At 44.5% G+C, this 14,552-nt stretch overlaps 1 protein-coding gene and 1 pseudogene across 3 annotated transcripts in view; one reads left to right on the forward strand and one right to left on the reverse strand.

Annotated features, from left to right (window-relative positions):
- Positions 1 to 14,552, reverse strand: part of LOC118094366 (integrin alpha-X-like) — a 49,239-nt gene that overhangs the window by 14,582 nt on the left and 20,105 nt on the right. For all 3 annotated transcript variants that reach the window (XM_035134686.3, XM_088655426.1, XM_088655427.1), the window contains 11 exons: positions 14,207 to 14,360; positions 13,376 to 13,526; positions 11,609 to 11,691; positions 10,971 to 11,100; positions 8,040 to 8,182; positions 5,584 to 5,727; positions 4,156 to 4,362; positions 3,528 to 3,658; positions 2,667 to 2,824; positions 1,798 to 1,958; positions 1,151 to 1,282 (listed from right to left, as the gene is read on the reverse strand). In XM_035134686.3, the coding sequence (XP_034990577.3) occupies positions 1,151 to 1,282; positions 1,798 to 1,958; positions 2,667 to 2,824; positions 3,528 to 3,658; positions 4,156 to 4,362; positions 5,584 to 5,727; positions 8,040 to 8,182; positions 10,971 to 11,100; positions 11,609 to 11,691; positions 13,376 to 13,526; positions 14,207 to 14,360 (1,594 nt within the window). The remainder of the gene's footprint in view (positions 1 to 1,150; positions 1,283 to 1,797; positions 1,959 to 2,666; positions 2,825 to 3,527; positions 3,659 to 4,155; positions 4,363 to 5,583; positions 5,728 to 8,039; positions 8,183 to 10,970; positions 11,101 to 11,608; positions 11,692 to 13,375; positions 13,527 to 14,206; positions 14,361 to 14,552) is intronic.
- Positions 8,509 to 9,357, forward strand: LOC118094372 (high mobility group protein B2-like; annotated as a pseudogene).

Genomic DNA, 14,552 nt, shown 5'->3' on the forward strand with positions numbered 1-14,552 from the left:
CGCTTTCCTAACCTTCTGGAATCTGCCTGCCAGCTGTGGGCAGGGCCAAAACCAAAATGGGCCACCCACACACTCTCATACGTAAGCACCCCAACAACCTCATGTACTATCTCTCTTCCCTGTGGTTTCCACTCCTACTGTTCAGGTGACTGAGAAAAGGGGACTGAAGAGGAATTCCCCACCACCAATTAACATATAGAATGGGGGAACAGATGGGTGGTGGAAGATAGCAACAGGAGCTGCTGCCTCAAGGTGCATGGGACTTCTTAAAGCAACAATTTCTGAAGCAGAAAACGGGCAATGGAAACCTTTGGGAATCTCCACTTGAAGGCGCTCTAGGTGACAACCCTGTCAAGGTAGGTTAGGCTGAGAGAGAGACCAGCCAAAGGTCACAATGAATAATGAATGAATAATTTATTATGGTCAGAGAACAGCTTATAAAAACACATTTGGGGGGAAGAGTTTTATATTTTGTGAAACCTCAGGTTGCAATGAGTTTCATGACCGAGTGGAAATCTGAACCTAAGTCTTCCTAGGAGTACAAGTCTTTCCTGCACCCTAGTCCTAGTGGCAGCCAGCTGCATTTAATAATAGACTATGAAACTTCAGGTTCGTCCAAACTTCCACCTAGAAGTTTTTCAAGCAGTTTTCCCCTTGCCCTGCTCTGATTGAATTTGCTCTGAATCAGGCATCCCCAAACTTGGCCCTCCAGCTGTTTTGGGACTACCATTCCCATAATCCCTGACCATTGGTCCTGTTAGTGAGGGATGATGGGCGTTGTAGTCCCAAAACAGCTGGAGGGCCAAGTTTGGGGATGCCTGCTCTGAATGAATGCTAAAGAGCAGTTTTCTCTAGGGAAAAGCAGTGGGAGAAGAGCAAGTATGGATAAGCCTACATTTAGTCAACTGAACAGCTGATATTTTTTAGCTAGAATGTGCAACCAATAGCCCTTGTATATTGGTTCTTCTTGCTGCTAAAGGAGAGTTTCAGGGAAGACAATTTCAGGGTGAAACGGTGAAAAATGGGAAGTGGTAAGAAAAGAAAATGATCAGAGACCATTTCCCTATATAAATTAAGCCCTTCGTCTCTGCCACTTCCATGTACAGACTGAAAGTCAACCAGACAGGAAACAGAGAGTGCGTGGACTCACCGGTGCTGTAAATATAGGGGAGCTATCTTTGCTTAGGATGGCTTGCAGGTTGTCAGCACCAGGAATGGGATCTCCGATGAGAGTATAATTCAACCGGAGGTTTATGGGTGTGAAGCTGTCTTCTACGCAGGTCTTGCATAATGGAGAGGGATAAGAAATAAAAATAAGTGAGGATCTGCTTTATTTTGTTATTAGAGATGGGAAAGAAATTTGATCCAGGTCTCATTTGAAGCTGAATCTATCAAATTTGCACTTTCCAAAACAACATGCAAACAGAAATACAGCTATCCATCGAAATTTGCACTTATCCAAATTTTGCTATGCAGTTTACCAACTAAACAATGTTTACAAAAATGCATATATTAGGGGAGGTGTGCATCACATTGGTGAAAATAGCACACAAAATACATTACATCAGGGAAAACCTTTTGCAAAATTGTGTACGTTAGTCAGAAATGCATATAAAAATGTGTTTTTTAAAAGCAGAAATTGCTGCAAAGTGAATTTAAATGAATATAAGATTGGAAAAAATAAGAAACTGAGATTGACAGATCCTTCTATCCCTAGTGGTGGCAACATTTGTTGCATGGACCCGAATGCCAACATTTGACTTTGCTTTTAAACATCCACTGGATCACTGAACTCACCGGCAACTTTATGCGATACTCCTCACAGTGTCTCTTCAGTCCCATTTTTATCTCCTTGGTGATGGAGGAAGAGTCTGGATTTCCGTTAAAAATGGCCCTAACCCTCATTCGACCAGGATCCAAGTTCAACTTGTACGTAATGGTGTTCAAAAGGCTGCTGCCTGAGGGAGAGGAATTGAAAAGACAACACAGAGAATGGGATTCTGAGGGATACAGTGTGCTGTGCAGATTCTCTGCAAAGGCCCTTTAGCACAAAATCCTTGTGAACATCTGATGCTCGCAGCTAAAGCTATGCATCCAGTATTGAAGAATGAAATGCCTGCCAAGTTAAGAGGAAGCTCACAATATTAGGTCTTATAACTGGGGGCCTCCTCCTTCATAACACCCTCTCTTCTGGGCTCTCTAGGGGCACTGGACTCAATGAAGGGCTCACATCAGAATCTGGCAGTAGCTTTCAAACAAGGCATTAGAGTTGTGCTCCAGGGTGAAACATTCAGTGCACATGGGTGTGGAGTAGGCCTCTGGGACTTCACTGTTACCTCACACAATGCAAAAGTTCACCCGGAGTGTGTCCAATTGTACCAGTATTCCTCTTCAGATGTAAGTCAGTAGCAGTAAGCAAGCTATCTTGATGGGAAGCTGTCCATCATTAGTAATTGCCACATGGAAGAACTTCTGATAAGTTTCTCAGGGACCCAGAGGAAAAGCCACAGGAATATGGTAATGATGGGTAATCAAACTGTGTGGCAAGCCAGCTTCTTTGCTGCCCCACTTCTTGTGGTGAGGGGTCCTCCTGTCCTTAGCATGTTATGTGCACTGTCCGCTAGCACCCAAGCCCAGCCTGCTCCCTCAAAGTGCTTTGGGCCTACCTTGTGTAAACCGAGGATCCGACATAACAGTGAGGCAGACAGTTGCCTTACTGACTTCCTTGTTAAGAACTTCCTGGTCCTGGCATTCAAAGGCAGCGATGGGGATCTCATTCGGGGTGAAGGTGATAGTGGGCACTACTCGTACCACGGGCCGAGCCCTGTTGCAGACAGAATGGGTATGAATTTGGGTGGGAGGGAGACGGGAGCACAGGGCTAGTGCCATCCGGACATTTCAACCATGGGTTATATTTGCAAAGGGTTTAAAAGAAGTGCATTCCAAACAATTGTCACATGTCCAGTCTGCACATCATCTTGTGCTGTGTGGGATATTTCTGTTGCTGTGATATTGCATGTTCTCAGCATTCAAATGACAGGGGAAATGTCATCACCACCCTGGATTACTGAGCAGGACTAAGCTGTACAAGAGTCGTGGCTTTGAATTAGGTCTTCAAAGGTGTCCCTACTTGCAGCAACTGCTCGCTTAGACCATGGATGGCAACTCTGCCATTAAGGGAAGCAGAATGGAAGACACAAAGGGCACCATCAACTCTGAAGTTCTCCTGCATAGGCTTCTTTGTTATCAATGTGAGCTATGTTCCATTAGTTGGGGGAGGAGTTCCATTTGCATCTCCCACCTCAGGCACCAAAATACGTTGGATCAGTCCAGAGAGCTCTTGCCATTCCCGCTTGTGACTGATACAACTGCTTGCGCAACCATTTAAAAGTGTTATTATACTTGATTAGAATTCCTTTAAAAAATATTAATGAGAGACTGATTACTCTCTAATGTACTACAAAGGAAGTGTGCATGCAGACTTTTTTTAAAAAAAAGTTGGCTCCAAGAGTCCCGAAGCTCCTCACCTCAGCAGCAGCACTCTTCCTTGAGCCCCCACTGCTATGTCTGGGAGTCCATCTCCAGTCAGATCTCTCCCGGCACCAATAGCCTGGCCAAAGTAATGGAGCCTATTGGGAAGCAGAGAGCCTTGGATGCGCTAGGAGCAGGAGAAAGAAGGAGAGGTTGGTGCCTGAGGTCTCCTTAGAGGAGATCCTCCAGCAGAACTTCATACCACCAGTGACCCAGAAGAGTCTTTGGATCTAGATGACCTTGTCCCAAGACTGGGGGTCACCCATCCCAGATGTTTGGGTTCCTGGCTGGCTCTTGGACTACCCTCACCACCTCAAATCTCCCCCAGGGACACAGGAGCAAAAGTGACAGTGAGCCAGGCAGGAACTTCAGGGCTGTTGTTGGAAGTGCCCAGTTAGCTGCACATGAGGTTACTCAGGAGGAGGGGAACATGCATGGAAGTACCTGCCTGGATCATTAGACAGGAAGGGATGGAACCTCAAGCTCCTATATAAACTTCCAGTCTGAGTTCCTTCATTGATAAACTGCTTCAAGTTTCAGCCTTCTTGGACCACCAGGCAGTGAAATGACAGCTGCCTGTGCTTCCTGCTACGGAGTGGAGGGGTGGAGGGGCTGTGGGCTCACCTGGCTATATGCTGGGTTGATGGATCTTCTGCTCCCATGGAATATGTACACAGCTCCTTGGTTCTCATCTTCCATTGGAGCCCCAATGGCCACATCCGTCCATCGGTCCCCAGTTATTTCGCCTATTTCTGCTATGCTGGCTCCAAAGCGGCCCAAGGGCTGTTTGGCTGCCCCCCGCAATTTCTGGCTGCAGAAAAACCCATCCTCCTGGCAAATGATGAAAGGGGACACTTGAGGGGTTGAAACCAAACCAGTTCTGATGAAGTTGTTCCTTCTATTTTCAATCTCCTGCACTGTTAGTTCCGTGGCGCCCCCATGCGCCAGAAGGGGGGAAGACTCAAAGGAATCAAACTAGTAAGACAGTGAATGCCCTGTAATTTATAGAAGCAGTCCCTTCTGACTTTCATTCTGCACTTCCCGTTTTTCCATTTGGCAAGACACTTTGGAGCCCTTGATGAAAAAAAAGACCAGCTCACATTGGGCTCTGGCCGTCCCCATTGGTGGGCGCCAATTACTTTTCCCATCTCTTTATTTCTATAAGTAAAGCAGCTATCTATCTGGTTCATTGCTAGGTGTCCCAGTTCTCCTCTCCCCTGCTATCAGGGCTGAGAAAATCTATGAATGTCATTGAAAAACATGTCATTCAAACACCATCTCCCTGCTTCCTCCACCCTGCAAGTTGGAAGAGCTGCAACTTGTGTTGTGTGACATCACAACATTCCATGTGTCCTTCCTTGACCTCACTCTACATCATTAGCTGCCAGGAGTACAGAAATGCAGAACAATGTGATGCCCTATAAAAGGGTCTGTTCCGCTATTTAATTAGCACTGCTCAGCCTTCCTTCAAACCTCTTGTGCTTTCGCAACAGAAACCAAAACGCAAAATGTGCTCTAGGAAAGGAAAATACTATTGATGTCCCACTGCTACAAAAAGAGCTGTGCTTTTCTGATGAAAAGAAAAATGGGAGAAGAAATTGTTGATGTTCATGTATTCATCCTATTTCTAGAATGGAAACAAATCTAGTGAATACAATCAGTATTCACTGTGGTTGTTGCTTTCAGTCCACAAATGACACGTCACTATTTTCCCTTCTCCCCCGCCCGCACCTTTGCATTGCATTTCTTTTGCAATGAAATGCATAGCCTGGAATAACTTCATGGTAATGTAACTTATGCTATTTATGTGTTTAATTATATACTGTATGTACACTATGAAAGTTGTGGAATTTTGCCACATTGGACAGTGAGACAAATAGCATTGTTTTGGGTGGGAGATAAACTGCAGTGGAACAGATCAGTGCTGCATTCGATAAATACAGGGTGGAGTGGGAAAGGATGCCTTCTTACATCCCTGCCCTCAAATAACTGCTCTTGTACAGAGCACAAGTACCAAGTACAAAGGGCAAGCCTGCATTCCCCTTCACCTACCTGCCTCTCGCAGATGTAGACCACTCCTCCTGCCATGCCGTCATAGTACATGGGGGCACCAATAAGAACTAGATCTGTGTTTTTGTCTCTATCAAGGTCCACAGAGCAAAGTGTAGCACCAAAGTATGAGCCAATCTGGGGGGACTAAAAATCACCATTGTTAAACTTTTTCCATTTATTGGTCTCCCTGACCCCAGACATTTACACATCCTTCTTTTCTTCTTTTCCCCATCCAATGGACTCTCCCATACATCCATTCATTGCCTGGGACTAAAAGAGAGGGAGATTTATACTGTAGGCAAACATGGGGCAGCAGCACATTTCAACCGTTTTGAGACATGTAGCTGTCATGGCTTCCCACAAAGGACACTGGAGACTAAAGTTTTATAATGATGCTAAGGGTTTCATATGCTAACAGTACCCAGAATTCCCTGGATGAGAGTAATGATAGTTAAAATGGTTTGAAATGGCAACCAGTTCATTGTTTGCAACTACAACACTTCCAGGATTGAACACCTTGCCCAAGTCTCTAGATACTTCAAAAGTTACTTTTGTTGTGGAACTTATAAATCAGGAACAGGGAACCTTCTTCAGCCTGAGGGCCACATTTCTTTCTGAGAAACTTTCTGGGGGCCACCTGCCAGTAATAGGTGGGACCAGAGGCAAAAGTGGGTGGAGAAATAAATGTGACTGCTACTTTTGTACAGTAGGCTAGTTTCTTCACACCCACACATTCCTCTCTAGCCTCCATCAAGGAAAGCAAGAAGCTTTATCATAACTCAATGGCACATTCAAGTCAGGCAAAAATACTGCGGGTTTATGAGTTCCCCTAAAATTCATGGGGCCAGAGGGTGCTAGAATTTAATCAATGCTTGGGGTATCAATGCTTGGGGTGTTAACCTGGGTGCCAGACATGAGATTTAGCAAGCATTAAAATATAAAACCAGTCAGCTGCTCAAGTTCAGGAAATTGTCTGGGAGAAGAGTCCCTAAGAAGAACAAAAGGAAAATGATGGGCCATTTTAAAAATGTCAAGGAAAGGGGATTCTGTGCCAGACAGCTCTTGTGTTTGAATCCAAAGATGCAGCTATGGGAGAAGCAAGAACCTCATGGGGCTTTGATGCTGTAAGTCCCTTCATCATAGGGTCAGGTTGTATACAGTGGTACCTCCGGTTGTGGACGGGATCCATTCTGGAGCTCTGGTCGGATCCCAAGGTTTTCAAAACTGGAGGTGCTTGTTCTGCGCATGCGACGAAACCCAGAAAAATACTTTCGGGTTTGCTGTGTGCATATCCCGAAGGATACATAACCAGAGGTGCTCGTAAGTAGAGGTACCACTGTATGTGTAAATAAACCTTATATCATAAAGACACCAAAGTCTCCACTGTGCCTCAGTGTTGAAAGGAAATATGAACCCTGGGTAAATGTGCCTGGAACTCCTTGGAATCTCATACCACTCAGAGACTGGGGATGGCATGCAACATTACTTAAGGAGGCACCAAAGCAGATGAGGTGAGGGGTGAGGCTAATGAGGGTGGAAGGCCTGGGGAGAGTTGAGGGCCAGATAGTGAGGTCTGGAGGTACACATGTGGATCCATGGGTGTACCCATTTTTAAAAATGGTTATAAAATGATGAAATGAAACAAAATTAGGTAGGGTGATGGCAAATAATCAGTTGTTTACCACACTGAAATGGTGTAAAAACCGAGAAGTATCTAGAGCCACCTAGTGACTGGTAGCGGAATCTATGTCAGCGCTGGATAGGGAGTGAAAGAAGCGGGACGGAGCGAATGGTCGAGGCGGCGTGCTCCTTCCCCGCTGTGCGAGACGCCCGCTTCGCCTCTATCAGGAGGAGACAACGGTGTGAAGAGCCGCCGCGGAGCAGATGCAGCCAACCACGTGAGCAGCGGGGCAGCTGGACCATGGTGGGGGCATCCAGGCTGCTCTCCCTGCAATGGTGAGACCTCGCTCCTTCTGGGCTGCCCATGCGCACACGCTGACTTGTACACGTCCAATTCTCCCCAGTTGCTTTATTTCCGATCGCTGGTTTATTTTATCTTTGAACCTCTTTTCCAAAAAGGAAAGTCAGCCAGAGTTGCCTCTCCTATACAGGTAATTATATATAATTTTCTTAAATTTTTTGTTTCATTTGCCTTTTCCATGCTGAAATGCCACAACCTGAACGACCATGGCTTGCCCCCCCCCCCAGTTTTGATCCTGGGTACGCCCCTGTGTGGATCCCTGCCTGGGGTTCCATAAAATATAAAGACTGAGGCTCTGTTCTGTTATTCAAATGTACAGTGAGAATTAAAAACAGTTTGTCAGAATTAAGGGAAGCCATTTCAATGGGAGATCCTGCTTTGTGGGCTGCATGGTCAACTTTAATTGCCACAGGCAACAGAAACATGCTCAGATATGCACTGACACAACCCACAGTTCATCCCGAAGCCTTCTTACCTCCTTTGGAGACAACTCTGATGTCTTCTGCCACTGCAAATTTCGTCGGCTGAATAAAAACACTTTTCCGGCATGTTGGTAGCGAGGGGCTCCTACCACAAAGCTGCTCTGGCCATTCACTTGAACCATCTGCATTGCATAACCTGGTAGGGACACAAAGGCAGTGAGACAGGTACAAGGAGAAAACATAGCTGCATCTGGCAATGACAGAATCTCCTCTTTATTTGTTCATTTATTTAATTTCTATACTGCTTTATATTTTTAAGAAAAATCTCAAAGCGGTTTACAGCACATTAAAACATCAATAAAACATGATTCGATTGTGGCGAAGGAAGGTGATCTGTGCACTTTACTTGACCCCCCCCTCGACATCATTAATGGTCACTGTTTCTCTTCCTCAGCTCTGCCAGGCAAGGAGCTAAGTACCACAGACATCTTTCCCCACTGATCAGGGACCGTTGCCCCAGCCATGGGCAAAGGCAACTCAAACAAGCTCCAGGGCAAGATGTCCTTGTACGCTTATTTCGTGCAAACATGCCACAAGAAGCATAAGAAGAAGCACCTGGACACTTCGGTCAACTTTTTCGACTTCTCCAAGAAATGCTCTGAGAGATGGCAGGCAATGTCAGCAAAAGATAAAGGCAAGTTTGAAGACATGGCAAAGGATGACAAACTTTGGTATGATAGGGAGATGAAAAATTATATTCCTTCTAAAGGGGAGAAGAAGAAGAAGAAGAAGAAGAAGAAGAAGAAGAAGAAGAAGAAGAAGAAGAAGAAGGAGGAGGAGGAGGAGGAGGAGGAGGAGGAGGAGGAGGAGGAGGAGGAGGAGGAGGAGGAGGAGGAGGAGGAGGAGGAGGAGGACACCAATGCCCCCCAAAGACCACCATCTGCTTTCTTCCTCTTTTGTTCTGAGCATCACCCAAAGATAAACAATGGCCATCCAGGTTTGTCTATTGGCAAAGAAACTAGGCGAAATGTGGTCTGAGCACAGCAAAAGACAAACAGCTCTTGGAGCAGAAGGCAGCAAAACTAAAGGAGAAGGATGAGAAGGATGAGCCAAGGGGAAGGGTGATGCAGGAAAGAAAGGTCCAGGTAGGCCAGCAGGCTTCAAGAAGGAAGTAGAACCTGAAGAGGAGGAGGAGGAGGAAGGTGAGGAGGAAGAAGATGAAGAGTGAAGTTATAAAGCTGCTGTAAAGATTTTGTGCTCAAAAAGTCAATGATTTTGCTAAGAATATGAAGTCGAATGCAGCTCATTGTTAGCTTCAGTATAAAAACTGTACAGAATTGTGTATAGGTAATGTGATTGTAGGGAGACCTGTATTCTTATGTAAGTAGTAACTAAATGCCACTACTGTTATATATATTTTTTAAAAGCTGATATTGTCAGAAGTTCAGGCATATTTAATGGGCCTTTGGAATCAGTGACAACTTGATTTTGAGCAGTTTTTTTTATAAAAAAAAGCATAGTAAAATTGGTAGTAAACCTTGTCTTGCATTGTATTACTTTTATAAACAATTTTGTAATAAAATGATGTACATTATTCTTGTTACTATACTGTAGTGTTAATTTGCTTAAACAGCTGGAGACTACTATATGCCTGTGGTAATGTCATGAAGGGTAAGATAATAATCTTAAAGCAGCCTTCTCTAAATTGGTATGCTCAAAACATTTTGAGCTGCATCTCATTTTCCTTGACAGCTTACTGGATTTAATGACATTTGTCTAGAACATTAATTAGGCATGAGGTTGGAGAAGGCTGACTTAAAGGAGAAGCTATATTGGACTGAATTCATGTTGCAACTTTTGAGACTGGAATAATTACACGCAACTTTCTCCTAATTTTCATATAAAGCAGAAGTGGGCAACCTATGGCCCTACAGATGTTGGACAACAATTCCCTTCCCTGACTATGCTGATGGTAGTTATTCAGGAACAAGTGGAGGGCCAGAGGTTCCCCACTCCCAGCTGCACAACATTGCAAATGTTCCTCTTTATAACTAGAACTGTGTATCACACGCCTCTTAAAGTGGTACTCTAAAGTAGGGCTTGAAGTATGAAAAATCTTGTGTAAGTTCAGACCTAAAAAGTATGTAGGAGAAAATTAAAATGTCAAAGGAGTCCAATTCTATAAACAGGGATAGCTAACCTGTGGCCCTCCAGATGATGTTGGATTCCGACCCCTATCAGCTCCAGCCAGCATTGCCAATGGTCAGGGATGATTGCCAGCATTGCCAATGGTCAGCAATATCTGTAGGGTCACAGATTAGTCACCTCTACTATAAAGGGGTGACTTCTCTGAACTTCCTACTGAATACCGTGTTTCCCCCTTTTTAAGACACCGTCTTATAACTTTTTTTCCTCAAAAAAACACAGGGTGGCTTACTTTCAGTGGGGTGTCTTATTTTTTTATTGCCGGTATGGTATTTATGGCTCAGGGCGCCGCTGGGCTCTCTTGAGTGCTCGGTGCTGCAGCAGCCACTGGTTCCAGGTGGCGGGGCGGCAGGCGTCCTTGACCAGGCCAGGTGGAGGCCGCTGGCTCAGGCGCTCTGCCCGCTGCTGCAGGGCGCTCCAAGCTCCTTGGCTGGGCCAGGCAAGGAAGAAGCAGTGAGCCCAGCGGTGGCGGCAAGCACGGAAGCAGTAGGGACGCTCTTGGAGCGCCGCTTCACAGCTGATCGCGCTCCTGCAGTGCCGGCCGCATGGAGTGACTCTGTGAGCGGAGGTGCCTGTGGGGGTTGGTTTCCGTGGCGTGGAAGTATGGCTTATTTTCGGGGTATGTCTTATATTTCTCAAATCCTTAAAAACCCTGCCATGGCTTACTTTATGACTATGTATTAAAAAAGGGGAAACAGGGTACTAGACAAACACATCCAACACTTCATGCAGAGCCTTAGAGCACAAAAAAAGAATTAATATTTGTTTTTCACACTTACCAAGATAAGCTCCGTTCATATCCTTAGTGGAGCTGGGCACATCAATAAAGGCTGGTTTATCAGGGTCCCCATATAAGAAAAGTCCTCCAGACCAGTCATTAGCTCCTACTGCTCCCAAAATGGGCCCAACCTAATTCATCACAAGGAGTGGAAGAGATGATAATACCAAATCAGCAAAGAAGAGGTGGTGTTAACCAGCATGAGGGGATAATCCTAAAATGTAGACTACACAAGCACTCTCATTATTACACTCTAGTATTATTATTTTTTAAAAAATATGTTTACTTTTGACCTTGCTTGGTCAAATCAGGTCTCCATGAGTCATCCCAACACTGGATTGGCCAGACCAATTCATGTCCCAATCGGTCCTCAGGTCAGGCTTCCAGGAGGACTTAACTCCACAAACTTCCATTTTACCTAGCTCCTCAAAAGTTGGAACCGTATATATTCCATTTTGTGTTAGCAGGAGTTCATTTTGTCAGTGATTTCCATATCTTCATAACCAAGTGGGCATTTGAATCTGGAGTCCTGTACCACCTAAATCTAAATTTCAGTGTATCAGACTGGCCCTCTATGTGCCCAAATTTAGCTTGTTTTGGAGAAAAAGGAAGAATAGGTAGGGGATTGAAGTGACTCACCGGGGTTAGCAAGGCACTGAATCCCTCCTGGGACATCTCATACTGGAATGAGCTTTGGGATGTACCACCTTGGGAATGTGTACCTGTAGACGAAAGAAGGGAAGAAAGAGGTGTAGGGTGGTAGAACTTGAGAGCTAAGAGGTAATATCTAGCTAACTGAGGATGGAGTCTTGTAGATAGAGATGAAACCTCATCCTATTGGTGTGGCAGAACAAGACCCTAAATGGGGAGGGGAGGTGCAGAGAGAATGTCAAACCCTCTCAAACCAAGCAGGAAAATGTCTGTCCCCTCACATAGATATTCTACTACACAGGTGAGAAACTAACCAGTAGGCCAAATCCTAATCCTCTCACAGACCTGCAAGCCTAGTTTGCACATACCAGTCACTTTACGTGGGGTGACAACATCACCTGCAAAGTCCATTTGCTTTGATACAAACTGCTTGGCAATTGACTTAAAAGTGAAAGCAGTCATACTTTTTCCTGCCTCCCACCTGACATCAGGGATTGAGGTAGATGGGTGTGGTTTGTGGGAAAACAGCATTGTTTTGGGTCAAGTTAGGACCCTGCTGGGCCTAATTTTCTCCTAATGTTATCCTTTAGAGCAGGCATCCCAAACTTTGGCCCTCCAGATGTTTTGGACTACAATTCCCATCATCCCTAACCACCGGTCCTGTTAGCTAGGGATCATGGGGGTTGTAGGCCAAAACATCTGGAGGGCCACAGTTTGGGGATGCCTGCTTTAGAGTTTCCTAATAGACAATTATCAAAAGTTGGCTGGGTAAGAAGATCTGGATTTTTCAATATCAATATAATTATATATTAATCCAGATTATGGCAATGGCAGGACATGTAAATCAATAGATAGGTACTGCATAAATAAGATCGGATTAGATTCAAGCAGAAAGATTTATGTCTCCTCTTCTCCTCATACACCTTGATCACTGATTGCCAGCCTGGTGTCTTTCAAACGTTTTGGTCTACAATTCCCACCAGTTGCACCAAAACATCTGAAAGGCACCATGTTGGTGAAGGCTGGAGTAGACAATGCAATGATACTATGTGAAATGGTATTCAAAGAGTGGTCCCTAGATAGCCAGCTTTATGTAGTGGTTAGTGTCAGACTAGGACCTAAAGACCAAGGTTCGAATCTCCACTCAGCCATGAAGCTCACTGGATGACCTTGGGTTAGTCACAGCCTTTTGCTACCTCACAGGGTTCTTGTGAGGGTTAATTGAGGAGGAACTTTGAGCCCTTTGGAGAAAAAGGTGGGATATAAAAGGTAGTTGAAGTGCTGGGATCCAGAGCCTGTAACAGTGTATGCTAATCTGAACTGTTATCATGCTTTATTCCTGCAGATCATGGCATCAGTGAGTTGGCATAGCTTAATGTAAAAAGAAAACCCCATTGGGACCTATTTTAACCCTGTTACTAGTTCTTATCTTGAACATGATCTGGAAGCTACAAGTAAATATCCTCACCTCCTAATATTTAATATAAAGATCAGCACACTAATCTTGTGTTACCAACCAAGTTTAATTATCACCTCTTGTAAGAAAGAACTAGACATATACCTCATAACAAGCCTATTTGTCTTCACGTGAATGTGAGCTGTCTCCATTTCATTTAGGCAGGGCAATGGTCAATAAAATATGGACTAGATTCATGTCCAGATTTGGACTGAGTTAGAGTCTCCCAACCACAAGTTAAAAGCCACAGATCTTAGCATTATCTCTAGATCCCTAGAACCATCTGCTGCATTTGGTACCTTCAATGGCAAAAATTTTATCCTTAAGCTTGTTCTGGATGTCCTTGAGAGCATCAAAGTTGTTCACAGAGAAAACATGGTCCGAGGGCGGGTAAGAGGCAATAGTGTTGAGCTCTTGCCTTGGTGTGCCTCGAGAAAAAGCTGCTCCAACCTTTAACAGCATGCCAGGGAGGAGGGTGAGGGGGCAAAGTAGAGAATGAAATGAACTGAATGTAGTGATGCCACCAAACTTTGTAACTGCCTTGCTTAGAATACAAATCTGGCATATAGCAATACATAACTCAACTTTGAACTGTGTCTGTTTCTTCCATGGTTCTTCTCTACAGTCGATTGCAATCCGAGCTAAGAAGAACTCTCAGCTTCTACTCTCAAATATATGGCTGGCCCCTATGGAGAGGGAGGTCTCTCTCTTGCCTTTATCCTTCTGCAACTCCCTCCTCCACCTCTGTTTTCCTTGAGCCTCTTGTTGATGGCTGGGAGAAACCCATTTATTTATTTATTTTCTATACTGCTTTTTATTTTCATTATGGTGGCATCACAGCCAGGGATGGCCCATCCCATTTCACCATCTGGGACAAAACAGGAATCCATAGAAATGTAGAGTTGAAAGGGACCACAAGGATCATTTAGTCCAAACCCTGCAATGCAGGGATCTCTTGCCCAATATGGGGCTTGAACCCATGAGATTAAGTGTCTCATGCTCTACCAACTGTACACCATGCTGGCATAACAGGTACAAGAGGCAAGGAGAGGGAGTTGGTTTTACTTATTCCAATCTTCTAACCTGACTTCCTTGTAATGTCTTGTGGATTTGCTTCTTAGTTTTCTTACCCCAATGGCAAAACGGATGATGCCGGCATGGTTAGCCTCTGGTATCACGTCACTATACTCCAGGTTGTCTCCGCTTTTCTCTCCATCTGTTATCACAATGAGAATCTTAGAGGCACCATTGCGGGATCCTTTTGCTGGGACAAAGAGCTCACGCCTGGTGGTGGGGAAGGAGTATGAAGGCGAAACAATAAACAAAACTCTTTCTCAAATACTACATTGAGTTCTAAAAACATGACATACAAATCAAAGCTGGGTAAGAAAAAGGTGAAATGTTATAAATAAGTAGCAAATCAAATAAATACAAATAAGTAGCAAACAAAATAAGTGCTTAAAACTTAAAGATTTT

This window comes from Zootoca vivipara, chromosome 12 (genome assembly GCF_965207765.1).
Source record: "Zootoca vivipara chromosome 12, rZooViv2.hap1.1, whole genome shotgun sequence".
Taxonomy (NCBI): domain Eukaryota; kingdom Metazoa; phylum Chordata; class Lepidosauria; order Squamata; family Lacertidae; genus Zootoca; species Zootoca vivipara.